At 39.5% G+C, this 27,566-nt stretch overlaps 1 protein-coding gene across 7 annotated transcripts; it reads right to left on the bottom strand.

The window, feature by feature from the left end:
* On the bottom strand, positions 21,630 to 26,441 carry LOC8077837 (DCN1-like protein 4). Of its 7 annotated transcripts, none has more exons than XR_002455289.1 (11): positions 26,216 to 26,441; positions 25,029 to 25,109; positions 24,436 to 24,520; positions 23,651 to 23,725; positions 23,540 to 23,576; positions 23,341 to 23,424; positions 23,052 to 23,112; positions 22,854 to 22,960; positions 22,692 to 22,757; positions 22,365 to 22,546; positions 21,630 to 22,089 (listed from the first exon to the last, which is right to left on the bottom strand). XR_002455289.1 is itself a non-coding variant. In XM_021465474.1 (11 exons), the coding sequence occupies exons 1-10, from the start codon at positions 26,265 to 26,267 to the stop codon at positions 22,451 to 22,453; spliced, it is 744 nt and encodes a 247-aa protein (XP_021321149.1). In that variant the 5' UTR covers positions 26,268 to 26,441; the 3' UTR covers positions 21,630 to 22,089; positions 22,412 to 22,450. The 7 variants fall into 7 exon arrangements, 4 of the variants coding, with proteins under 4 accessions (XP_021321149.1, XP_021321150.1, XP_021321148.1 ...); XR_002455288.1 differs by having other exon boundaries at positions 22,397 to 22,546; positions 26,216 to 26,440; XM_021465474.1 differs by having other exon boundaries at positions 22,412 to 22,546.

Below are 27,566 nucleotides of genomic sequence, written 5' to 3'. Positions count from 1 at the left end.
TATAAATGTGATATCACTTGAAATATCTTGTCCGATGTCATATGGGATTCTTCTACCAATTAAGGTCTTCTAGTATGGAACCACTTGTTTGCTATCTTGAACATTTGCTATCATCATTATGAGTACCATTTGTTGGATACCAATTGAAGAAACATTTGAATTTATATATCCACTTGCATTGTTGTCTTGTTCTTGTACTCTAATCACTATGAGCTTCTAATTGTTGACTTGAACTAAGTTGATTTGCTAAAGCTTCCAAGTCCAGTTTGAACCAATGACAAGCTTTTTCACACCTCACATTAAGGGTTATCTTGCCAATGTTGTACTTGTCACTTGTTAACAATCCAAAATAGATCAAGTACTTGGGTTCACTAGCTCATGAACAAACTCATATACATACCACTAGATCAACTAATCATTCAAGCAATAGTGGTAGGCTATGAATTGAAAACTTTTCATTTGAGATGCATGATCCTATTAAGCATGTACTATATGCACTAACCGCATACTAGTAAGGGATGAAATGATCATGCACATTACAATGATACCTTTGCTATGTTGGAGAAGAGGATAGTCACATAGATTCCAAATCATTTCTCCAATAGCAATGTGAAGTCCAATTGATATGCTTGGTGAAGACCAATCATAAATGCCAATTGATAGATCAAATCTTCATCCATATGAATTTGAGAACCACTTAGGATCAAGTGCACTATCTTGTTGTGGTTGCCTTGCTTCTTCTTTTGACCATTGCTTGCATGAGAGAACTACTAAGAATATCACTTGAAATAGCATGACAAGCTCTCTTTTGGGTGTTGCTTGCTTCCTTGATCAATCCGTTTGATTGCTTAAACTAAGCATCTCAAATGTCCTTTAGATTACCATTTCCATGTTAGCCTTCCAAGCACCACACTTGGTTTACCCACTCCTCGGGCGGCACGCCCCTCACATAGGGAGAAGTGACCTCTCTCCAAAGAACCATTCTTGACACTCACTTGAATTGCCTTCGATTGATTGATTCAAGTGATGGACTTAATATGATGAGTAACCATGAATCCTTCTTTAAGTCCTTTTCTTTCTACTTGTTTAAGTCCTTTTCTTTCTACCAAATGATTTCTAATAGTTACTAGAACTTAAACGTCATCTTCATCTTGAGTTTGATCTTGATCTTCAATTTGAGTACTAAAATGTGTACACCAAGTACATTTCACAATCAAATGACCTTGTACTCATTACTTGTCATGCTTCTAGATCAATTCAAAACCAAACTTAGGTGCCTCAAATACTTGTAATCATGTTTCCAACTTGAGGACTTTTCAATCAAAGTGACTCTAGATCAATCCGATAATTGTCACTTTTCTGGCAGATTCTGTACCCTTTGAATAAATATCCATATCTCACAATGTAAAGATCCAAATACCACGAAATTTGGTGGAGATGTGATGTACTAAGTTATCTAGCAGCCGTAAAAATTTGAGCTTCATTTGACTTCTAGATTTCTTCCAGATTTCAATTCTTCCACCACTGCTACATGCTGAAAAACTGCTGCACTATAGCTGATAAGATCTACTCCAAAACCGAAGTATCCCTTATCCAATTTTCATGAAATTTCTACAGCATCTTCTATGATAAGTGCACAGCATGAACACCGAATTTCAAGCCATTCCAAATAGATTTTTCACTCAAACTCAGACTTGATCACTGCTAGCTCAGTATTTCAAAAATGGACAGATTTCAAGCACTTGAGCTATGCTTGTTCAAATTGAACCAAACTTGAAATCAACCTGATTGAATACTTTCATAAGACATATATCCATTCAATACACTTACTAATTGTCATCTCATGAACTTATTCAAACCAAAATCAATCCAAACTTGATTACTGATCATTCAATCCATTCAATCATCTTATAGCAAGCAACATTGCATATATATCCAATTCAATCAACTTATATGCACCCAAATGAATGTGATCAACAGAGATATACCTTGGTTAGCTCATGATCATCTAATTTGCAAGCTTCAACTCATGTATTTGCAAGCCATCAAATAATCCAATAAATCACCACAATTTGAATATTTGCACTTGTATGTTGTAGCACTTGGACTTCACTTATTTGACTTGGCATTGGGATAGGATGTGCACTTGGCTTCAATGCTTGACTCAATCATATGATGAACAATTATAGGATCAATTGAATCAAGCCTCCAATGCCGATGGTACCTACACACATTCATCCATTTTTTGATGGTACCCAAACTAGTTTGGGTCCTCGCAAGTTAGGTGCAACATACTTAGGCAATGCCTTAGTATGAATAGCGGGATGTTTTGCAATAGCAACCATAGAGGTACCATTACCATCCTTTCTAAGCATTGTATTATCTTCTGTTGAAATGGGCTTAGAATTATTACCTAGGGGACATGAATGAGCCATGTGTCCCCTTTCCCGACATAAGTAGCAACTTCTTTTGGATTGAGCCTTTTCTTCCTTGCTCATGTGTTGCTTCTTATTGCCTTGCCTCTTGAGAGTTGCTTGAGCCTTCTTCTCAAGCTTGGTAGGACACTTCGAGGCAAAGTGTCCATCATTCTTGCACTCAAAACACTTGATGTGAGCATAAGCTTTCTTCTTGTCTTGATTATTGCTCATCATCTTGGCATCTTGGATTTGCATTGGATGCCTTGCTCTTCCACCCCTTCTTGTTTTCTTTTTGTTCATTATCAAGTCGTCATCATGATGGTTGATCTTGACTTGAACTTGGGGCTTCCTTTCTTGCTCAACTTGTGGCTTAGGTTGAGGCTCTTCTTGTTGCTTCACCAATTGCTTGGTTGGGCACATTGAGGTGAGATGACCCCAAGTGCGGCACTTGAAGCACTTGACATGCTTGAGCCTCTCTTCTTCTTTCATCTTCTTGAGCTTCTCTTTGTTTGGACAACCATTAGCAAGATGTCCCATTTCATGGCTCCGATAAAGCTTCTTTTGAAGTAGCTTCTTCATCCTCTTTTCTTGCTTTCTTTCGCCCTTTGTCATTTTCTTCTTGAAGCCAAGGCCACACTTGTCACCATAGTTTCTTTGAGTCTTCAATATATGCTCAAAGGTGACTTTTGAGTAGTAGCACCTCTCTAACTTGTTGCTCAAATTCTTCACTTCATTTTTGAGCTTATTGTTCTCCTTCAAAAGGTTAGTCTCACAAGACATAGAAGTAGAACAAATGTCTAATTGTGAAGAACATGGCATAGATAATAAATCATCACAAGAGGTGGATACATGCTTCTTGCCTACATCACAAGGGTTAGTAACAATATGTGATTGATCAATTGATCCAAGTGATGAGCTCTCACTAGTTTTAATTTCTTCATTAGAAATCTTCTTAGTGAGAAAAGCATGATCTTTTACCAAGTTATCATGAGTAACACAAAGTTCCTCATGAACCAATTTTAGCTCCTCATATGAACAAGTAGTAACATAAAGTAGATGCTTTTGTTGTTCACATGTGGTCTTTAGAAATAAGTTTTCATTTTTCAATTTATTTGTTTTTGCTAGCTCATTTCTTAAAGCTTTTGAGAGTTTGCATACAAGCTCAAAATTTGGACCATCACAATTGATAATCACATCACCAATAGATACCTTAGTGTCACCATGTGACATGAAGCAATGTGGTGATGTAGTAGATGAGCTTGTGGAAGCATCACTCTCATAGCCATCATCTTCATCATCAAGTGTGCATGAGGTAGCATCATTGGTTGCATCACTTGTGGCATCATCATTGCCCTTGTCAAGTGATCTTGTGGTAGCATCATCATCACAATCACTTGACCATGAGGTGGAGCAATCCTCCATAACCACCATGTTGTGGTCATGCTCAACATCCTCATTTGCATCCACCTTTGGCATATCATCTTCTTTGGATATTGCCCCATATTTCTCATTGAGAAATACCCAAATCTCATGGGCGGACTTCATATCCATGATCTCACCAAATATATTATCTTTCATAGATGAGTAGAAGATGTTAGTAGCTTGGCAATCGAGATGTAGGCATTTCTTTTGTGCTTGAGTTGCAACCTTTTTATCAATTGCACAAGAAAAGCCCACATCTACGATCCACCACAATTGAGGAGAAATAAACTTAAAGTTGCATTGCATCCAGTTTCTCCACTGTGCAAAGTGTGTGCCATAAAAAATGTGTGGACACTCAACATCTAGCCCATAAGCCGCCATCCTCTCGGGTCGGTGAAGACCACAAATGAGAGACCTAGATCTGATACATTTTTGACCCTTGCTTTTAATGTTGATCTCACGGGGTTTCTAGTGTTTTTGTTGTCTAGCTACTCTTGGTGCTAAGGATGGTGTACATTGAATGCTTCAAATGATATCGAATTTGGTATCGAACTACAAAGGTTTATTCTATACACCTTAGCACTTAGTAGGGTTTTGTGGTGCTTATCCAAATCTTGACATAGAGCTTAATTGTTGGACAAGTAGCATAAAATCCAAAACAAGTTAGCAATTAACACTTGTGTGAATTGCTAGCTTGAAAAAGCTTATTTTTCATATCTTTGTAGAGTTGTCATCAATTACTAAAACCAAACAGGACCTTTCAGCTGCCTCTAATGAAGTTGTGAGAGTTCATCAATTTAATATATTGCATGTTTGTATATAAATAGCGCGCTATAGCGTCGCTATCCAGCTGACGCTATAGCGCCGCTATAGCGGCGCAATAGCGTCCAGACAAGGCTTTCGCAAAATTTCATAGCGCACAATTTAAATCTTTGCTTTATTCTAAATTAGATATTGCTATATTTAGCTACTTGGGCCTTGTTTAGATATGAAATTTTTTTAGATTCTGACACTGTAGCACTTTTGATTTTATTTGACAAACATTGTCTAACCATAGAGCAACTAGGATTAAAAGATTCGCCTCACGATTTACAGACAAACTGTGTAATTAGTTTTTGTTTTCATCTATATTTAATGCTCCATGCATGTGCCGCAAGATTCGATGTGATGGGGAATCTTGAAAAGTTTTTGGTTTAGGGGTGAACTAAACAAAGCCTAATTTGGAAAAATTAATATACCCTCAGTTCTAAATTATAAATTACTTTGCCTTTTTGATACATTCACATTGCTATGTATCTAAATATACTAAACACGTCAAAGCGACTTATAATTTGAAACAGAGCCTTATGTTTTTTACCTATATAGTACCAGGCTAGTGAGTGGTGAGATACAACTCTAACATAGTTTTAAGTCAACTATCTCAATTTTAACCAAATTTATATAAAAATACAAATATTTATGATATTAAATAAGTGCCATTAGTTTTATTATATAATATATTTCCATAAAATACTTTATTACGTTTAAAAGAGAATATATTAATATCTCAGTTTCTGTATCGACCGATGCATATAGTTGTTTCTTATTACACCACAAGCACTTTAAAACCACGCAATCTTAACACACAAAGTTTTGATCTAAGGATAAAAGATAGGTTTCCAGTGTTAACATCTATGAGGCAATTCTATTCCTAAATCTCCTACCTTGCCTTGCAAACACTCCCATCGCAGTTATCTCAATATTTCGCATCCCATTGTTATCATCTAGCGATCCTCCTTCTGTAAAAGAGACCAAGACCTGGTCCAGTAAATCCCCTTAAAAATAACCTGCAAATAAGATTATACTATGACCTTGTCAAAAATTATATTATTTCGGGTTAACTAAATTGCTCAGCAAATTGCACTTCCACCCATAATAATCTTATATTTCATTTTCCTATTAATCCTGTCTAACCAGCCTATAAATAAATTATGAACGCTAGTTGGCGTTATCAAAATATAGGAAACATGAACAACTCTCCATACAAATTTAGCAAAATGACATTCAAAGAATAGATATTGAATAGACTCATCAGATGAACAGAAACAATATTTTCTATCTCCTTGCCACTGCTGCCTTGCTAAATTGTCCATTGTTAAAATTACTTATTTATATAAGTTCTACAAAAAAAACTTTGTACATGGATCCGACTAAGAATAATCTATTCTGATGTAGTCCTCACACAAAACAATCCTTGTGATTTGTTAACTGCACATGTGCAACCATAGCGACCACCTCGTACCATGCTTGAAAATTAGCACCTACCAGGGGTCTCACACATTTAGCGGTGTCGTAGAAAACACTATTCTTACAAGTAGCGCTTTTCTTCCTAACAATATTATAAAGTGTGGGAAAGAGAAATTTTAAAGGGTGGTGTATTATGCATGAGTCCTCCCAAAATCGCTCTTGAGACACTCAGACCCATCACCTAGTTTAAACTTACCTAAGAAAAGAAACTCCCCCTTGACCATCATAAAACCAATCCAAAACTGAGAGTCCCCAGGCATGTATTGAACTTGTGTCAAAGTTTTGTCTCTTATATATTTATTTCTAAGTAATTGTTGCCAGATCCCATCTCCATTAAGCAATCTAAAAATCCATTCACTTAAGAGACATCTATTATGTATGCTTAGATTTAGGACTCCCAACCTCCCTTGGTCTTTTGGTGTACAAACTACCTCCCACTTAGTCAATCTATAATTTTTCTTGTGATCATCACACTACCAAAAAAATCAAAACCTAAAATAGTCCAACTTCTTTAAACCCCCTTTAGGAACATTAAAAAAGGAAAGCATAAACATGAGCTAACGAGAACAAGCCTTCCTCCTACAAATAACATTTTGCTTCTCCAACAATTCAACCTCTTCTGAAAGCGTTCTTTTAGCATGCTTCCAGTCCTTATTCATGAGCTTTCTATCATGCTTTCGTTCCTTATTCATGAGCTTTCTATGATGCACAAGGATTCCTAGATATTTGAATGGATATGCTCCCAAATCACACCCAAAAATTCAAAATATTCATTTTGGTTGGTTTTGGCTGCATCATAACACAAAACAATTCGTTCTTATGAAAACTTATCTTGAGTCTTGTTAATTGTTCAAAAGCATAAAGTAGAAGCTTCATATTTTTGGCCTTCTCTAGATCATTATCCATGGATAAAGATGACAGTGCCATCTACATATTGAAGGATTGAAAGTCCTTCATCTACCAAATGTGGGGCAACCTCTTGAGTTTGCTCACTCTCTTTAGCTCGTGGATAGCTAGCATGTCAACCACTAGAATAGTTTAGCTATGTGTATTTTTTTCTTAGAAAAAAACAACAAGATATAACAAAACTTAAGCTCAAAGATAAGAAACACAATAAGATGATATTGTTTAGAGCACTCCCAATGCAGAAACCAACATGATTTCTATCCTCATTAATTAGTCTACCACACAAGCATTTTACTGATCTCTACTATAATGGAACACTTCAAATTATACTAGATCCACCCAATAAAACTTCCCCCACTGAGAGCCTTCCACCTCTATACACCAAGAAAAATGTACACACAAAATCGTCTTCATTAAAATCAAGGGCTATGAAACATCTCTGTCAGGCTTCAACCCAATCGTGCGGCCACGATTGGTTGCAGGCCTCATCGCCGAGCTTCAACGCGCCTCCGGGTCACCTACGATCCGATCAATCAACGAGAAAAGGAAAGCAGAAAAGAAAACTGATCTCTAGCCTGTCGTCGTCCGATCTCCAGCCTCCTCCTCCTCCTGCCGCGCCTGCTGCCGGATCTGCCAAACCAAGCAGGAAGGGCAACCAGGACCAAGACCTGCGACAACGCCTGCATTCAGATGGGAACGACGGGAAGGGCACCCAGGACCTGCGAGGCCGCCTGTGTCCATCATACCGCCGCCGTGTCCATCGTGCCGCCGCAGCGCCGAATCGTAGAGAGGGAGCACCGCGGAGGCCACACCTGACGGAAGATTTCCGTTAGCATCCACCCATACATACCCGTCTCCATTGCACTTATATTTTGTTTAACACTTATATTCTCTATGTTTGTTTTTAAATTCTACTACCATATTATCAAAGCGGACTGTACATTTTATTCATAATGGACATAGAAAATAAAACCGTGTACATTATGGATCCCCTTAAAGATGGTGTATGTTCCAAGAGTTATGATCACAGAATGGCATATGTACCTACATTCCACACTATTGCTAGAATGTTCAGTCTTGTCATGGGGCTATCTAATTCTAAATGAAATGGCAATATTTATAATTGGAAGAAATAATACCCTATATGTGTAACAAAGGTTACACATAATAAATACTGGTAACCAGTTGTAATACATGTCACCTATTAAATTACAAAAAATAGTTATTTCATTTATGTACATTGAATAAATAACTGATCTTATCTAGAAAGCTGGAAGGCTTTCTTGTATACAATTTTATGAAGTTGTGGGACGGTAAAAGATTACCACCGATCAACACTGTAAGCATATATGGTCTCTTGCTATATATTGTACACTACATAGAAAAATAATAACTTATTATGAATTATCTATACCATACACAGCTCTCAACTTCACTGAGGAGGAATTATTGGCAGATGTTTTGACGAGTCGTGCAAATGAATGTTTCGACAACATCACTGAAGATCTCCAATACATAATTAAGGAGTTAGATATAATATAACCTATATGGTTATAATATTAGAAATAACATTACTACACATTCTTATATGCAAAACTATTTTCGAATTATATATAGACTCAAATACAATTGTATAAAAAATCAGACTATGCAAATATAATTTTATTGTTTTAAGATATATTCACAAGATAAAGCCGTAGCGTTAGCACAGCACGTAAGCATACATGGTCCCTTGCTATATATTGTACACTATATAGAAAAGTAATAACTTATTATTAATTATCTATACCATGTACAGCTTTCAACTTCACTGAGAATGAAATTCTTGGCAGATGTTTTGACGAGTCGTGCAAATGAATGTTTCGACAACATCCCTAAAGATCTCTGATACATGATTAAGGAGTTAGATATAATATAACTTAGATGGTTATAATATTAGAACGCATTCTTATATGCAAACTATTTCCGAATTATATATAGAGTAAAATACAATTGTATAAATCAGACTATGCAAATATAATTTTATTGTTTTAAGATATGTTTACAAGATAAAGCCGTAGCGTTAGCACGGGCATTATACTATGTGACAAGTACTTTAATGAAGAGGGAGAGAAAAAAAATGAAGAAACCGAGTCTAACTTAGGCCCTGTTTAGTTCTCCACCTAAAAATTTTTTATTCATCCCATCGAATCTTTGGACACATGTATGAAACATTAAATATAGATAAAAAAATAAACTAATTACACAGTTTAGTTGAGAATCGCGAGACGAATCTTTTAAGCCTAGTTACTTCATGATTAGCCTTAAGTGCTACAGTAACCCACATATGCTAATGACAGATTAATTATGCTTAATAAATTTGTCTTGCAGTTTCCTGACGAGCTATGTAATTTATTTTCTTATTAATTTCTAAAAACCCCTTCCGACATCCTTCCGACACATCGATGTGATACCAAAAAAATTTTCATCCCCAATCTAAAGAGGACCTTAGACTTCCTTTCTTCACGCGCAACGAAGAAGTCCAAACCGTCGAGGACTGTGTTGGGAAGAGAGTGCATGATTTGCATCGGCAACTACGGATCCTATGCGCACTGTCGTTGCCGCTCGGCCACCACATATAGGGAGTGGCTGCCACGGACCTCGCATGCCACCACCTACACGCCCACACAGGATCCGGAAGAACGGGGAAGAAGAGAGATAAAGATTTTTTCCACGAGGGTCTTGTTTCGAAAAGTTTTCGATACTATAGCACTTTTGTTTATTTGTGACAAATATTATCCAATCATGGACTAAGTAGGATCAAAAGATTCGTCTCGTGATTTACAGCTAAACTGTGTAATTAGTTTTTGTTTTTGTCTATATTTAATGTTTCATGCATGTGCCATAAGATTCGATGTGACGGAAAATCTTAAAAACTTTTTGGTTTTCAGAGTGAACTAAACAAGGCCCAGGTCTCTGAAAGTTACTGCGTTGGATGGATAGATTACAGTGTCTTAGACCAGTCTTAGGGCCTATTTAGATTTGAAATTTTTTGTTTAAAGAGAAAATTTTTTGTGGAATTGGGGCCTGAGAACTAAACAGGGTCAAAAAATTTTGGGGCCAAAATTTCAGGTTGCAACTGTGCACGTACTCCCATGGAAACCCACAAATGACAACTTGAGCTGCATGCAGTTGCGTTGTCATTAGTGGGCTTCTATGGGAGTGCGTGCACACTTGCAGCCTAAAATTTTGGTCCCAAAATTTTTTAACCCCGTTTAGTTCTTAGGCCCCAATTCCACAAAAAATTTTCTCTTGGGCTAAAAAAAAATTCAAATCTAAACAGGCCTTTAATGCATAGTTTCATGGCACAGTTACTAAGACTATAAACTAGGTAACTAAGCCACAGGAGTTTCATGGGGATGAAACTCATCTCTCATCTGATGAAACTCATTTATTTAATGACTCTGCCAAGTCAGTAATTTTGCTTATGTGGCACCATATTTAATGTGCATGACACTCTTATGAAACATGCATTGAGACTGACCTTATGGCATAGAAACTGTTTCTGCATCAGAGTGTGCTAATAATCTATTGCAAATTTCATAGGCATCGTTTGGAGAAGTCGCATGAATGGAGGAAAAGCAAGGTTAAGACAATTAGATCTGTTTTAGTTTCTACGTTTTAGTACAAATGAAAGTGCAAGGAGAAGCAGCTATAGGAAAAGCACATCATTTGGTTGCTAGTTTTAGCTTGTTGGTACTATGAGCCTGTAGGTATAATTTATAAGCAAAGTTATACCAACAGCTCATAGTATTTACCAAAGTTGTTTTGTGTGTGATGTGGCGTGGCGGGTCTATGTTTTACAAAAAGCCTTTTTTCTATATAAATATGACTAGTAAAACATGTCTTTGCATTGCTATTAATATACAACTTGATCTTTTTCAATACACATTAAAATCGGACTCTGTCTCTTGGAGTTCTCATTGAGTTTAAATTACAAAAGGAAAACCAAGCAGGTCTCTTATCTATACCTATCTATAAAGAGGGAAAATTTCAGTCTGCCAATATTTTTATGCCGGCCCTGTCCGTCTTTCCTTGCCAGGAAACCTCCCTCTGTTTAACGCTGGTAAGAGAGAAAAGAAAAATAAAATGTTTTCTAGGGTTCCCAATGTAAAATCTTGTATTACTCGCCAAGGATCGCTAGCGTTCTGTGTAATCTCTAGCCTCTGCGTCCGCTTGTAGAAAAGAAAAAAAAATAGAATTTTTTTTTCAAGGTTCCTAATACAAAAGGCTGAAAATTAATCGTATTAGTTTAATCCGGCTGAAAATTAATAAATACGTAATAATTCATAGAAAAATCTAAAAATTAGAAAACAAATTTTGTTCAGCTCCACATATGTAGATCCATGTAGTAAATAAAAAATAGATGCAAAATGTATGTCCTATTAATTTGTTTTTCTTTTATTCTTTAATTCGGTTGAAAATTGATAAATGTGTAAAAATTCATAGAAAAAACTAAAAATTACAAACAAATTTTGTTCAGCTCCACATATGTAGATCTATATAGTAAACAAAAAATATCATAAATTTTAGTATATTTTTTGTTGGAGATGCTTGCCTGCTTTTTAGTGTAAAATTAAAATTGCAGTTATCTTACTCCAATTATTATAAAAATTTTATGGTAGCCTATTTAATGTGATGCTTAGTTTGTGGTAAAAGTTTTAGCACCATTCCTGCATATCTAACTGATTTACTAATTTATCTAAATTTGTGCTTGCTAAATAGTTTACAATCAATTTAAGTATGTAAAAATATAAAAAAATTGTTTCCACTACTTTTGCACGATGTGTTGTTACGTCATATGAACACTTCATAAGTCTATGTGTTCATAATATACATACATTTAACTGATATATCATATTTTATAGGAATCATAATCTAAATAAAAAACTAAAGCTAGCAACAAACTTCTCATGTTTTAATATAATACTGAAGTATATTAAGAGATAATACTAGAGTAAGATAAGATTTGCCTAATTTCTATTTTTATTATTAAATAAATATGTCTTCAAGATATATATTATTGTAAATATTAACTATCTACTACCATAGATGTCATGGTTATCGATAAAATAAATTATGGAATTTAAATTTTATAAAAAAGGATAAATATAAATAGATTGATGTTTTCTCCCGTTGCAACGTACGGGCATATTTGCTACTCAATCCATCCCAAATTGTAAGTCGTTTGACTTTTTTAATATCAAGTTTGACCACTCGTCTTATTCAAAGTTTTGTACAAAATATCACTTTTTTTGTTGTGTATTGGTTTATTAATAAAAGTTTTTCAAGAATGACTTAAATTTGACTATATTTGCATAAATTTTTTGAATAAGACGAGTGGTCAAACTTGGAGTAAAAAAGTTAAACGACTTACAATTTGGGATAGAGGGAGTAGTATCTAATAATTCATCACGTCCTACTAATTATGGTAAAACCAGCTGGCTCTTATATACTTAGAGGAGTGGAGGAATGGATGAACGAAGAAGAGAACGAAAAGAATTTGTGATATAGAAAATTAGTTTTTCAATATATACTACTAATTTTAGATATAGAAATCAGAGTTTCAATATTATTACCACTTTCGAGTCCTAGCAGTAGTAGATCGTTAGCATCCGCCAAAAATAGGAAGGAAAATCAAGTACGTACTGTACTAGTGGCCTTGTTTCGTTCCAAAATATTTTGCAAAATGTGAATAGTATCAATTTCGTTTGTATTTGACAAATATTGTTCAATTATAGACTAAGTAGGCTCAAAAGATTCGTCTCGTCAATTCCGACCAAACTGTGTAATTAGTTTTTATTTTTGTCTATATTAAATACTTCATGCATACGTCTAAAGATTCGATGTGATGAGGAATCTGAAAATTTTTGCAAAATTTTTTGTTAAGGCCAGTTGTATGTTAGTAGTGCGCGCACGCCCCGTGCTCCAGCAACTTTCTAGTACACGAGTTGTCCGTGTCCAGAATTGGCTTAATAAGTACGTAGTACGAGGATACGAGCGTGGCTAAACTGCTTTGCTATTTTTTGTGCGCCTTCTGGCTTGCAAAAGTATACTCTCCGTTGATGCACTAGGGCCTGGTTTAGTTGCAAATTTTTTTCAAAATAAATACGGTATTATTTTCGCTTGTATTAGATAAATATTATTTAATTATTGGGACTGCTCCGCTCTAGTTTTTGCAGTTCTGTTTCACGAACTCCAACATGGAGCAGCTCCACCGTAGAGTTTTTGGAGTAGAAGATACCGTTTGGCACGTAGCTTTGCTCCAACTCTAAAAATGGGTTGTTTCCATGCAAATAATCTATTATCCCCCTAATCGAAATTGCTCTTGATGGAACATTAACAGAGGTCATAATTAAAATACAAATAATTAACAGGGGCGGCGCAGACAGAAAGAAATTAGGTCACGACATCGGAAGGATAGGGTTTATGAGAACTAATCCATGATTAACGAGTGGCAACGTGGGTAATTACCTCACAACTTTATGTGGGAGTACCAGACTCCAAAAACTAGAGTACCCCTTGAGGTACTTCAGAAAAAATATGGAGCTGGCCTCTAGCTCCACCTTTTTTGCGGAGCGGAGTTCGTGGAGCTAGACGTGTTTGGCAACGCAAAACTGGAGTGGAGCTGGAAAAACTAGAGCGGAGCAGTCCCAACACCCCTTAATTAGACTTAAAAGGTCTGTCTTCTAAATTACAGGCAAATTGTAAATTATTTATTTATTTATTTATATTTAATGTTCTGTGTATGTGTAATAAGATTCGATATAACAAAAAAATTGAAAAAAAATTGTAAAAATTTTGAAAATAAACAAGCCCTAGAAATAAGGGCACTCCCAATGCTAGAAACTATATGTAATTTCTATACCTATTAATTTCTATAGACATTATGTATAGAAACTATAGTCTCAATGGATAGTTTCTATACAATAATTTATTCTCCTATCATATTCATTCTCTCTCCATTCTCAACCAATCATATCACTTCATGTCTTGGATCTTGCGTAGACATGGTTTCTAAGTTAGATTCAGTTTCTATGATTTTTGTTCTCTCTTCAATAACTACCTTTCCACATCAGCAAAATGCTTAGGTGACACCATAATTAATGTCTATAGAAACTATGATAGTTTCTGTATTAGGAGTGCCCTAACGCTAGCACAGGGTGCTGAATGCTGCTGATCCGTGGACCCCCTAATCTGCTGTGGAGCTGTAAATGTCTCAATTTTGTTCCTAAAAGATCCCAAATCTTTTTGAATTTTGAAAATGTAGTATTATTTTTATATTTAGTAATTATTATCCAATCATAGATTAACTAGGTTCAAAAGATGCTCGCAAATTACATATAGTTATTTTTTTAATCTATATTTGATACTCCATGCATGTGCCACACGATTTGATGTGATAGAGAATCTTGAAAAGTTTTTAGATTTTGGGGTGAACTAAGGCCTTGTTTAGTTTTTAAAAATTTTAAAGACTTCACGTCGCATTCAATTTTTGAATGTATGCATTGAGCATTAAATATAGACGAAAACAAAAATTAATTACACAATTTACTTGTACTTTAGGAGATAAATCTTTTAAAGCCAGTTAGTCAATTATTGGACAATAATTATTACATATAAATAAAAGTGATACAGTATCCAAAACCAAAAAAAATCCAAACTAAACAACGCTAAACAAGGCCACCTCGCTTTCCTTGCAGAGTGCTGTCGTGGCCATCTCGATTTTTACCCCAAATGGCTCAAACAAGCTTTGCCACTTTCCAAAAGTGTACAACGTCGACACGTCTCTTTGGAACTTACAAAAAAAACACGCACACTCGTAGCACAGTGAAGAGACTCGAGGTAGATACACGAACTGTGTGACACGAATGTACCTGCCCTGGCCCTGCGTGACACGAGCTGAGGAAGTGGAACCGTGCCGTGCCAAACTGCAAACGTTGCATGACGGCCTGTATGCGCGTGAGGAGTTGGACAGCCAAGCATCGATGCCAAACCTCTCGACTGAAAGGACAGTCCGCCATAATGTGGTCCATAGTCTCGGAGTGCTGATCACAGACAATGCAGACATCGGAGTCCTGCAGCCCGTGCCTGAACCTCCGATGCCCAGTCCAGCATCTTCCATGCAGCGTGAGCCAGAAGAAATAGCGCACTCTCGGCGGTGCCGCGGTCTTCCAAACCAGCCTCGCCCCCGGCAACGCCACGGAGCCAAAGAACATGGCCCCATAAGCGCACCCGCTGCAGCTACCGCTCGGCCGCGCCCTGGATTGGTGGACGACTTCCAGGAAACTCGTGCCGAGGGCTCTGCGCAAGGGTTTCGACTCCTTCGTTCTTCTCGTCGGTTGGTCTCTTTGGAAGGAGCGGAACGCGCGCACGTTTCGGGAGGAGTCATCCGCGGCTCCAGTCCTGTTCTTCAAGATTTGGGACGAAGTCTCCTTGTGGGCGACGTCCGGCTATAGAGGTTTAGGCGCCTTGCTTGCAGCCGCTGGCTGAGGCTTTTGTATTTTCCTGTGTTAGCTTCGGTTTGTTCTCGGCTCTATCCGCTGAGCTGAGTTTTTTCTTTGGGGAACTTGTGCTGTTTCAGACCTTTTCTGCTTAATGAAATACACGCTAAGCGTGATCTAAAAAAAGGAGTTGGACAGCCAGGGAACGCCTTTTTCTCGGCGAGCTTTGAAACGGTGACCGAGGACCGGGCCGGACCGGCAACGGCGCAAGGCCAGGTCAGGATCGAGCATTTTCAGCTCGAGTTCGAGCAATCCAGCCATCGCGGGCGCGATTGAAACGACGACCTGCGGGGTCAAAGTTGGTTGGTGCCGGGACCGGGACCGGGCGGGATCGAGGTTGATCGATCGACCGGCCGGCGACGCGACTGACCGTGCCTCTCCGCCCTCCTGCTGCTGCTGCTGCTGGTGGTTGACTGGTTCCATCGACGGAAAGTCTTCGGTTCACCCGCACGCTCGGTCGTACGCGGCTGGACTGGATAGACCGCACTGCCCGTCCCTGCCCTACAGGCTACGGTTGGCCTGCCACGCTCGCCTCAGGCCGCGACGGCCTTCTCCACCTTCTCGGCTGCCGCATGCCGCCCAGGGCAGGGCGTGGGCGTCCGGTGGCGAGGCATCTGCTGGCTGCGGCGACAAGAATGCCAATTGCCAACCCGAGGGCGTCCGTGTGTTCTCGAGCCGAGCAGCGGTTTGGTGCAAAACGAGGTGCGGGTGCGGGGCAGCAGCAGACTCACGAGTGGTGGTGCAAATGCCAATTGCCAACCCGGCGCGGTCGGGTCAAGCGACGCGCGCCCCCGGCTGCCGGCAGGAGACCGGCACGGGCTTAAATAAAGCCTTAAACGCGCGTGCGCCGTGGGGCGCGGCGAGGCGGGTGCCAGGTGCGACGCGATCCGTCCGTTCCCCAACACCTCGGCTTGCGCCGGTCGTACGTGATGTGCCCAGCTGACGGACGGCAGATCCGGGCGAGCGAGTGACGGATGAATCTGGCCGGTTTCAATGCCCGTCCGTAGACAGGGCCGCAGAGACAGAGCCGCCAGGGTTGCCTCTGCCTGACCAGATGGATGACAGGGATACCCTTGAGTCCTTGACCAGTGGCAGTGGTCAGCGGCCGGTCGCCAGGGACCTACTGATTGCGCTCATAAATGGCATTCACCTTAAAAACCAAAACTTCTCGTAATTCTCAGACATATCAAATCTTGCGACATATACATAAAACATTAAATATATATAAAAATAAAAAAATAGTTATATAGTTTACATATAAATCATAAGATGGATCTTTTAAGTCTAATTAGTCTATAATTAGACAATATTTGCTAAATAAAAAAAATACTACAGTACTCAAAACAAAAAAAAAATCAAAAGGGCCAAATTTGGGGAGAACTAGCCGGAGCCTGACGTGAACCGCGCAGCCACCGCATGTCATGTGAGAGGCGGATGCTGTAAGGGTAAGGATGGCAGCGAGTCGGTTTTGGTTTGGATATCCGTGGGTTTCGGGTCGAGCGGTTTTAGTTTTGGTAGTAGTTTTTCATCCACGGTTTTCGGGTTCGAGGCCCCGAAACCGATCGGGATTGGTTTCGGTTTTGGTTTTCCACCCGTGGATATCTAATGGATATCCGAAATAAATCATTTGGAATTAAAATTTATATTTTATAATATGATAATAATAATTTATTTACTTAGATTATTAAATTTATTCAAAGTTAACTCATAAAAATATTTATTATTTGTTGCATTTTGTTTATACATGTGAATATATCTATATATCCGTGGGTTTCGGATAACCATTCTGGTTTCGGGTATCCGTTCGTTCGGGTTTCGGGTATCCGCAGGTTTGGTTTTGGTACTGAATTTCCATCCGAATCGGTTTCGGTTTTGGTTTCGGGTTTCGACTTCGAGTTTCGGTTTTGGGTGCACGGAGACTCCACCCGATCCAAACCCGACCCGTTGCCATCCTTATGTAAGGGTCTTGTTTAGTTTTACAACATTTGTAAAGTTTTTCAGATTTCTCGTCACATCGAATCTTGCAGCACATATATGAAGTATTAAATATAGATAAAATAAATAAATAATTATATAATTTACCTGTAATTTGCGAGACAAATCTTTTGAGTCTAGTTAGTCCATAATTGGATAATATTTGTCAAATACAAAAGAAAATTCTACAATGTCCATTTTGCAAAAAAAAAATTGAAACCAATTCACCCCAAAACCTAAAAACTTTTCAAAATTTCACATCACATCAAATTTTATGGCACATGCATGAAATATTAAATATAGATAAAAATAACTAATTATACGGTTTACCTGTAATTTGCGAGACAAGTCTTTTAAGCCTAGTTAGTCCATGGTTGGACAATAATTGCCAAATAAAAACGCAAGAGTACCCAAAATCTTTACACCTCCTCAACGCAAGCGCCTAAGGCTTTGTTTTAGTTTTCTACCCAAAAAGTTTTCACCCGTCACATGGAATGTTTGGACACATGCATGGAGTACTAAATATAGATAAAAAAAATAAACTTATTTATACAGTATGGTTGGAAATCAGACTAGTTAGTCCATAATTAGTCTTAAGTGCTACTGTGTGTTAATGATGCATTAATTAGGTTTAATAAATTCGTCTCGAAGTGGCCTCGTTACCGTGAAGAGCGGGATCAACGCAGTCCCGCTGGAGACCGACGGTGGTTCAGTACTGCAGGCTGGCAACGGAGCGGTGCGAGGCACCCGAACCGCTAGAGGCCTGCTGCAGCGCGACACTATGCGAGATGTCTGCAGCGTCGTGGCGCTGGAGGCTAACAGCCGCACGACACAGTGGGGGAGGTCTGTTCGCGGCGCGGTGCGGGAGGCCTTGTGACGGCGCAGCGCTAGAGGGCATATGCGTTGCACTAGGATTCAGTGACTTCCCATGGCGACGTTCCATGCCAGTGTGGGCAGGCCGCACGGGAGCGCGGCGCGACGGCGCGTGATGCCCATGTAGATGAAGAGTTGAAGACCTTATCTGCTGATGCCCATGTAGATGAAGAGTTGAAGACCTTATCTACTTGCCTAAGTAAAATATTGATATTTTTGCTCGATTGGACGTGAGCCATTGGATATGCGTTAAAAAGGTGGATGAAGGCATGCCGACGTTACGACGTGACTTTCCAGAGGAAAGTTACAAATTATGATCTCTGTGTTTGGTGAGCTAGAACTAAAACTTAGTTGACTAACGATTAGCCTTATGCATTCAAACAAGACCTCAATGTGGGCACTATAGTATTTTATTTCACGTTTGGTTTTTGGGATGGTGAGGGATGGGATAGTTATGTCTCTGTTTTAGGATGATATGATCCCACCTACTTGCTGGTCCCGCAAGAGACAAATCCTAATTTGAGAGAGAGAGAGAGGGAGAGAAAGGATGGACGATGTTTCTAGTTTGTCGGCCACAAGCCATGCTTGTTGGCCACTCAACACACGGGGTAGAAGGCAATGGCAGCCTTAGCCATGGTGATGCTTGACGAGGAACATGGGAGGAGGGTGGAGATCTTCACCGCCATAGAGACAAGATGACCTCAGCCATGATGAGGAGCTCGACCATGCCACCCGACTCATTGAGCAGTACATATCGCCAGAGCCAAGCCTAAGTTATAGGGCCACAACAAGAATAGTCGCCTCGAGCAAGTGAGGTTGGTGAGGCCAAGGCGTAGTTGGTATGGCCGAGGCAAAGCAAACAAGATCAGGCGCGACTGTCCGGTGTTGCTTGCCAAGGCACGGTCTGCCCAACATTGGGAGAAGGCTAGGAGGAATAAGGGAGCTAGGAGGAGAAGTCTTTGAGAAAAAAAGATGTACAAACAAAATCCAAACACCACGCCCAAGGACAATGGACGGACTAGGAGGAAAAAAGGCAAACATCTTCCAAAGGCCAATGGACGCATTAGGTGACCTAAAGACACCATCTTAGGCCCTTTGCAACGTAAGGCCTAAGTGACGCCTAGAATAGAGAGAGATGATTGAGGAGTCACTCTTGCACTTTGTAGCTAGCGGAGCCGAGTTTCAGTGATGACGAGAATTCGTGGAGCGAAGCAAGTTCAGGTATTGGTCCCTTTTATTTGCTGAAGCAGGATGGCTTGGACCCATTTTGTTGTTTAGATTTTACGCAAGGTCTGGGACATCCTAAGTAGCATATTCTCTCAAGTTTTCTGACTCCATGTCCCACTTTTTCGATAGATGTGTCGTCCCTCATCCCTCTTGCTCGCACTCTCCTCGCAGGTCCAACTCTTTTTCCCTCCCAAAAAAGCAAGTGGTGACACATCCACGACGACACATTTAGCAATAGGAGGGCGGGTAGGGCATAGCGCACGATGACATCACAACCTGTAGTAAGCGTCGCCGCAAGGACTCCGACAACCTCGTCCCGATCGTCTCCATCAACATTAGACTCTCCCCTTGTAGCCCCCAAACATGAGACAAGATCACTCCATCTCACTTTATCCTCCCAGCCAAACAGAAAATAGGGATCCTCTCATTGCACCAAACAGAAACTAAAATCATTCCATCCTAGAAATTAGGGACATGACCTTCACATTACATCTCGTCTCACTCATCCAAACATTGTCTTCAAAATTACACCATCATATCCCTCCCCCCCACCATCAACCCCATCCCAGCCGAACACCCTATTCTTGTTGAGACCACCTGGCCTGTCACTAAGAGCAACTCCAAGAGACTCCAAAATTCTTCCTAAATGCTAGAAATAGAGGTTTTGGTGGTCTTCAAAATTATACCATCATGTTCCCCTCTAAAGATTGCAACAGAGAATTCCCCGCCGGGTGTCAGGCTACCATCCCCATCCCGTCAATGTTGTCGGGGGAAACTTCTTCCCCATCCCCGTCCCCGTGCGGGGAAAAATTCCCCGTGGGGATCCCCATCCCCGTATAAATAAATGTATTAGAGATATCAATGAGGATCGAGGAATAATCAAGCAAGATTTCACATTGCATGTCGATTTCTAGGAGACATCAATTTCGCATCACAAAATTTCCAACGAAATTACAAAGCAAAAATAAAGAAGAGATCCAAAAGGGCATAAGGCCATGGATGTTCAGAATCTAGGCTTCTAGATTCTATCTTTAGATCAATCTTCCATGAGTCCATGAGCCACTAACGAGGCTTGAATGCTTTTGTGCGGAGTCTGGTGCTTCGGTGTTGCAGCAAGAGGAAGGGAAAAGTAGTGAGAGGGGTGGTAGATGAGGGTCTCATCCGCATGTTTTATGCTGGGCTGCTGGCGCATGAGCAGCACAGATTCCTCGGCCTTGTTTAGTTCCGAAAATTTTTGGGAAATGAATACTGTAGCACTTTCGTTTGTATTTAACAAATATTGTCCAATCATAGACTAACTAGACTCAAAAGATTCGTCTCGTCAATTTCGACCAAACTGTGCAATTAGTTTTTATTTTCGTCTATATTTAATACTCCATGCATGCGTCTAAAGATTCGATGTGACGAAGAATGTGAAAAATTTTGCAAAATTTTCTGGGAAGTAAACAAGGCCCTGGTGACCAGCCAATGAATCGACGGACCACGCATGTTGGTGGAACTAGTGACAGCGTGGTGCACTAGTGCTGCTGTGCTAGGGGCGGCGGGCAACAGCAAGGGCTAGAACTGGATGCCGGAGCGGCCTGAATTGAAAGAAGAGGAACAGATAGTCGGCTGGCTGGGTCTGTGAAATTAGGGTAGTGATGTAGGGCTCGATTTATATACTGCTACTGCTGCTGGGCCTTTAGATGGGCCTAGGCGCCTGGCTAGTTGGCTCCTCACGCATGCGCCTGAATGCACAGCGGGGCAGGTAGCAGGGAACAGGGATCACCTAACCATCCCCGAGAATAAAAACGGTACGGATTTCCGATCGTATTTGACACCAAATTTGTTTAGAGAGATTCAAATTTGTCCATATCTGAGTCTGAATATTCAACATCCAATACCGTATCCGTATACTTAAATCGTATATTTATGATATCGACATCCAATCATATGTTATCCGACATAATTGACATTATCCGTATTCAAATCCAAATCGGACTAAAAATATGAAAACAAATATGATATCGATGATATTCGTCCGTATACAATCCGTTTTCATCCCTACCGACAGGATAGAAATTCTACCAAACTAATCCCCATGGCCATGGGGGATAATTTACTCTCATCCCCCTCCCCTAATAGGAGAATTCCCCGCGAGAAATCAGAGATCGGGCCCGTTGCTAGTTTCTTCCCTTTTTTTTACATAACCAATGGAAATATTTGCAACTTGCAAGCTCTTATAAAATACTATACCAAGACTGATTTAACACGACATGGCCATTAAATATAGCATGCTGATGCAAAATTTCCAGACAGATGCAGACCGTTCCCAGTTTAAAAAATGTGCAAAATCAAAAGGTGACACGAGAAGGCTTGATATAATTTCTGGGAGCAGCCTCCACCGAAGCAATCGGAAACAAGCCGAATCTGCATCCTCTAAGGCCTCCAGGGTGCTGAAACTATAGAACAGCAAATTGTAATGAGCATAGAGAATTTCTACAAAGAAAGAAAGAAAAGGAGAATTCCCTGCTTATGCATATGCTTGTAAATTTAAGCAGTTGTTTTTAATAGTTGACATATTTGTAAATCAGGCAAAACTCATGAAACAGTCAAGTGGAATGGAATGTGTCTGCCCAAAATTGCTACTACACATATAATTCGGTATGGGAATTATCAATGAGTTTGCACTACTGTAAAGTATATACAAGTGGGTGGGCCAAGATTGATGTCTTACAAATGTAAACAATGGTATATATAGTCACCTACATTCTTGAATATTACATTTTGGATGACATCTTCACCACCGCAGGAATAGAAGATCTAGCTTTTATTTTCTCGCAGCCACTCAACAAAATTGTCTAGAATCAAAGGCCAAGCAAGGTCTGAATCATAATTGTCAAGTGATGGGAAGTTTATCTGCATTAGAAAAAGCAAATGCCAAGTGTCAATGACAGCATAAAGAAAATACTAAATATTGCAAAGAGGATTAAAAGGCTGAGTTATTCTTTTAAATTTAAAAAACAAATGAAAGGCTGCAACATAGGTAATTTTAAAACATGACCTCATTACAGAACCGAATAAATCCCATCCATTGGTCCATGTTTATCACCTTGTAGTCATTTTGGTACTGAAACACAGTTCAAATACAGCATGCCAATTAAGCACAGAGTCTCAATGAAGAAAGGATGAGTAGAACCACAGAAAAAAAAGTAGAATCCATTACCTTTAGGTAATTATTAAGCTTGTCAACCTGAGGGCGGAACTGCAAGCCTAATACTAGATTCAGCAACTCACAAGCAACTGGTATTTCTATACACTTCTTCTTATCCTCTGAGGAAACATAATCGTTAAAAATTGACAGAAATAGTAGTCACTTTAATCACTTTGCTTTGGAGTTATAAGCTACTGCAACCAACAATACCTGTGAGGCAATAACGAAATGCATATATGTAGAAATCCTGGAAATTGGATGGCCTTGTAACCTGGATTATAAAATATATGAAAGTGGTCAGCAAAGTTACACTTGAACAAAAAGTTATCAATAGTTAATGATAGCTCATTGTCCATTAGAATCACAAGGTGGCAATATCTTATGACATATCTGTTAGATGGAAGTTCTTGATTACAAAGTAATTTCTTCACTCCATAAATTAAATCTCTGACATGCATAGCTCACTTGAACATAAGATTATTTGGGGAGACGGAATCACCTCTTGAACCAGTTCTGGAAATGCTTTCTTAAGTTTACTGATACTGTCAGCTCGAAGAGCTTTCAAGCCAGTTCTCCATTCATCCTGATGACATAAAAACATGTATTAGTCAACACTTGAAAGCATAGAACAATCCTTTACTATTAAAACTAAAACAAGTTCTTCAATGAACACTTGAATAGCAGTATGTAATTCATACCAAGGTAAAATAACCTTGCTTCTCACAGCCCATTTTCCTGTAAATAGAATTTGTTAGATATTTGTGAAAGAAATAAACAAAATCAAAAAAATTAGAGAACAGATGACATACCATGCTAACATTAGAATCCTAACATCGGTGTGGGGAACTTCAAGGTGAGAACAGAGTGTTTCAATGCCTTCTGGGCTGTTCCAGCAGGAGAAAAATACGATCAGTAATGTTGCATTAGTACGATTGACATGCCTCTCCAAGCTCTGCATGCAACTTTAAGGGCATGCGGTTGCATGAAGTGAGCAATTAAGGGGGGGGGGGGGGGGGGGGAAGGTCAGACAGCAACAGCACAGGACTTGAAAAAACAACATATCTGATTGCTCACAAAGAAAACCACAAGTAGATCTTGTGATATCTATCAAGGACAGATGGCTATAATATATAAATGAACCTATATAAGACAACACCTCCAACTGGTTGCTCTGAACAAAATTATCATATGAGAACAAAAATTACTACCAGCTAGAACTTCAAAGCCAATAGTTTAACTGATCAACAGGGTACTGCCATTAATTGGCAACTTAGTACTCACCACAATGTGGTCCTTCCTACAGTAGCAATTATATTTAAAGCTTCTCTGTTGGGTTTACTTAATAATTGCAAAAAATATGCAAAATCTATCTTTAATTTGACAAATTTGATGTCATGGTACAATAGCAAAAAACATTTCAAAGTTGCAGTAGTGTAAGCATTCATGTTCAGTTGGGAACGATATGGATGCCACAAAATTGGAGCTCATTAACAAGAAAAAGAACCCACTCATCACCCATATGATAAAAAGAGGATATTCATGAACAGCAAACATAAAGTGCCAAAGCATTGAGAATCACTAGAGAAAAACTTACTCAATCATGCCAGATGAGTTATCGGCATAAGTATAAAAAAATTGATCAATCCGTTCTACTTCCTTGGAAACTGCTTTAGTAGGGCCTGGAAATAATAGTGAAAATGTGCACAGACAGATCAATACAAAGCACAAATACAGATGCCAAAATTAAGTTGATGGCACTAATACCATGTGTACATTAGATAATTCCAGTTTCTAGATGATAGCTCATGAAAGAAACATAAATTACAGAAAGAAGCAGCAGCTTGACATGAATGAAATAACGGTCCAAAATTTCAAGTATCATATGAGGCCCCACTCATCCATTGAAAACAATAAAACAAGGCAAACATTATTTTTTCGTCATGTGCACATTGTGTATTTGTGGGGTCAATTTGGCTAGAAGACATCATAGCACTCTGTAAAGGCTTAAGGTTAGCCTAAGAACATAACTTGGAAGTTGGAACACAACAATGAATCTGGCCATGTTTTGTAGGGACACACAAATCCATGCATGTAGAAATATAAACATGCACTCTTAGCACACAAAGACAGATAAGAACAAGCAATTTGACAATTAATTGAAGAAGAAAAGGAATCAGTGCAGCTCACCACGTTGTGCTTTCCTGCTGGTCAGGTTTGTACTGACTCCTTTTCTTTTTCTGTTTTGTTTTTCATTTACTTGTTCCACACCTAAATATAATTGTTTGTTTAGTATTCATTCATATATTCATACCCTAAAACAGAGAACATAAGATCCCCTACTCCAATGCATTTGAAGAACAGTATACTGCAATGGTAAATGTAGTAAAAATAAAATGAAAACTAAAACTAACCAAGCAAGATCAGGTGGTGGGTAGATTATCTGAAAATAATTAAAGAACTTATATTTACATGATAAGCATTTGATTAAGCTTCTCAAATACAAGGATTCATGCACAATGAGAAAAAACAAACTAGTCAGTTGGAAGATGAGCCAGCATAAGGGGGTCTGAGTTAAGTGACTAGTGAGAAAGAAGAAAAGGGAGCAAGTAAAGAGCACAATGTCGAGCTAGTGTTAACTGTGATCACATACAACTAAGGTTAACCATAATTATGGAAAGAAGGCCATTCTCGGAGTTCTTTACCACCACATAAAACTACGAGAGAAGTAGGACTCAATCATGACATTTAACTTCCTCCAGTTATTAACCTATCAATAGAAGGTTATATCGCCACCACAGTGATAGCAACTAACAGATACTTCCTTCATTTCAGAAAGAAAAACATATAACTCACGCCTAAAACTGCAATCTAAGGTTCGCATAGTCCAGAAATCAAGAGATGCAGTAAATTGGGTCATTAGTACAAGTTTTTGCTCTTTATCTTCACATGCAAATAAATTCACATAGGTTAACAACGAATAGACCTGCAGATTGCATCCTCTTTACAACGAAGACAAATCTGCTTATCATCAGATGAAGGAATCCACGGCGCATCAAATCCAGTCCAAGATTCAAACACCCTTCTCTCACAACCACAACGCCAAATCGCCAAAAGGAAAACCGGAATCTACCCCCAAACCCTTCCAATCTCGGAAAGGACGATTCATAGCTCCCATACACCGAATTAGACAATCGAAAAATCGAACCATCGAGTGCGCTCCAGCAGGGCGCATCCTGGAGATTGGATCTTCCAGAGGAAACAGCACGCGCATCCAATCTGGGAAAACAGGAACCTATCCGCGCTGCCTGGGAGAACTAGCGAGCCGATCAAGGAACTAAGGGAAGGAGGGAGGGATCCAGGGGTGGGGCGTTTACCAGCGCTGGCGGTCGCGGCAGACGACGACGATTTCCTCGAGCCGCGCCTCATGGTGGCGGCAGGCTGGCTTGCTCCTGAACCCACCTTCTTCCACCTCTGATTCGGGACCACCCCAGGTTCGTCTCTCCTCGTCGCGACGAGTTCTCCCTTCTCGGTTGCGAGTTCCAAGTTCGCTGTCGGGGGGTGAAGAGAAGGGGAGGAAGACGGAGGAGGGGCGCAGGTGGAGCCCTTTGTTCTTATAGGATTCGGCCCACGTGCGGGCCCGGATCGATACACGGGCCACCGCGGGTCCGCGGACTTGGTTTCCTTTCCCTTTCCTATGCGGTTTACCGGTTCGGTTATTCCATGGGATAACACAGGTGTGGTCGCGTGGACACGATCGAGATCTCCCACGCTTAAGCCTTAGTTGGACGTTGGATTCATTTCAATTTCAATTGATATGTGTTGAGGTGAATTGAAGAGAAATTTAAACTAAATTCTACATTAATTCACATTAATACATATGGATTGAAGTGAATTCGACAACATACAAACAAGGCCTTAATTGTCTAGCCAGATTAATGTCCTTATTGTATCTTTCTATTTATTCCAAGATTTAACGACGTTGTACACATCCTATTTTGTAAAAAAAAATATAGCAAAGGTTGATCTTAGCCACCACCCGTACAAAGAGCCTCTTAGTTGGCATCATCACCCTCATCACGATTTCTCCCCGGTCCTCGCTCTTACCTGCCAAATGATTTTGTGCACAGAGCAGCAGGGCCCGATACTTTTCTTTCGGACCAAACAGAGAAGCAGAGACTTAATCTTTTTGCCTTCATAGGTTTAGGCTTGTTGATAATTGTTGATCCAGGGTTTGGTTTCTCGTGTATTGACGAGATGGTAGCGACGACGATGCTTTGGAATAAGGTCTCCAAACTTGTTCGATCTGGCGTTAGCAAAGGGCTACTGAAGTTTGTTATGTCAGATCTTACCATTTGGTGTGCTGATTAGAGAAAGCAATTACTTAGATTTTGATATGGCAATCTCGACCTCTTCTTTTGGTCTGAGCAAAGTCCAACGTCTTAAACACTCTGTTCTGATGGTAAAGGATTGTAAGATTGCGTTCGTTAGAGGGCTTCTCTTCTTTTCGGTGGTTTCTAGATCACCTTTGTTAGTGACAAGTGGTTTTTTTGTCTTCAAAGCCTTGTGTTGATGAGGGTGTTCGTAGGTGTTTCTTTTATTTGTTGTCCTTTTCGTGCATGATCTTCAAGCTTCAGCAAGCAGTTGACGATCAAAGAAAGAAGGATCATTAATGTACTCTTATTTTTTAGAGATCGTTTAATATCTTGTTGTCTTTCTTTTGTACTG

This window comes from Sorghum bicolor, chromosome 7 (assembly GCF_000003195.3).
Source record: "Sorghum bicolor cultivar BTx623 chromosome 7, Sorghum_bicolor_NCBIv3, whole genome shotgun sequence".
In the NCBI taxonomy this organism is placed as follows: Eukaryota; Viridiplantae; Streptophyta; class Magnoliopsida; order Poales; family Poaceae; genus Sorghum; species Sorghum bicolor.
The sequence above is the reverse complement of the archived record's forward strand: the minus strand, read 5'-3'. Positions and strand labels throughout refer to the sequence as shown.

Coding starts and splice junctions, on each gene's coding strand:
- LOC8077837 (XM_021465474.1), bottom strand. CDS start 26,267: ATGAGGCGCGGCTCGAGGAAATCGTCGTCGTCTGCCGCGACCGCCAGC. Junction 25,110..26,215: donor TGCCGCGACCGCCAGCGCTG/GTAAACGCCCCA, acceptor AATTATATTTAG/GTGTGGAACAAGTAAATGAA. Junction 23,726..24,435: donor AACTCATCTGGCATGATTGA/GTAAGTTTTTCT, acceptor CTGCTGGAACAG/CCCAGAAGGCATTGAAACAC.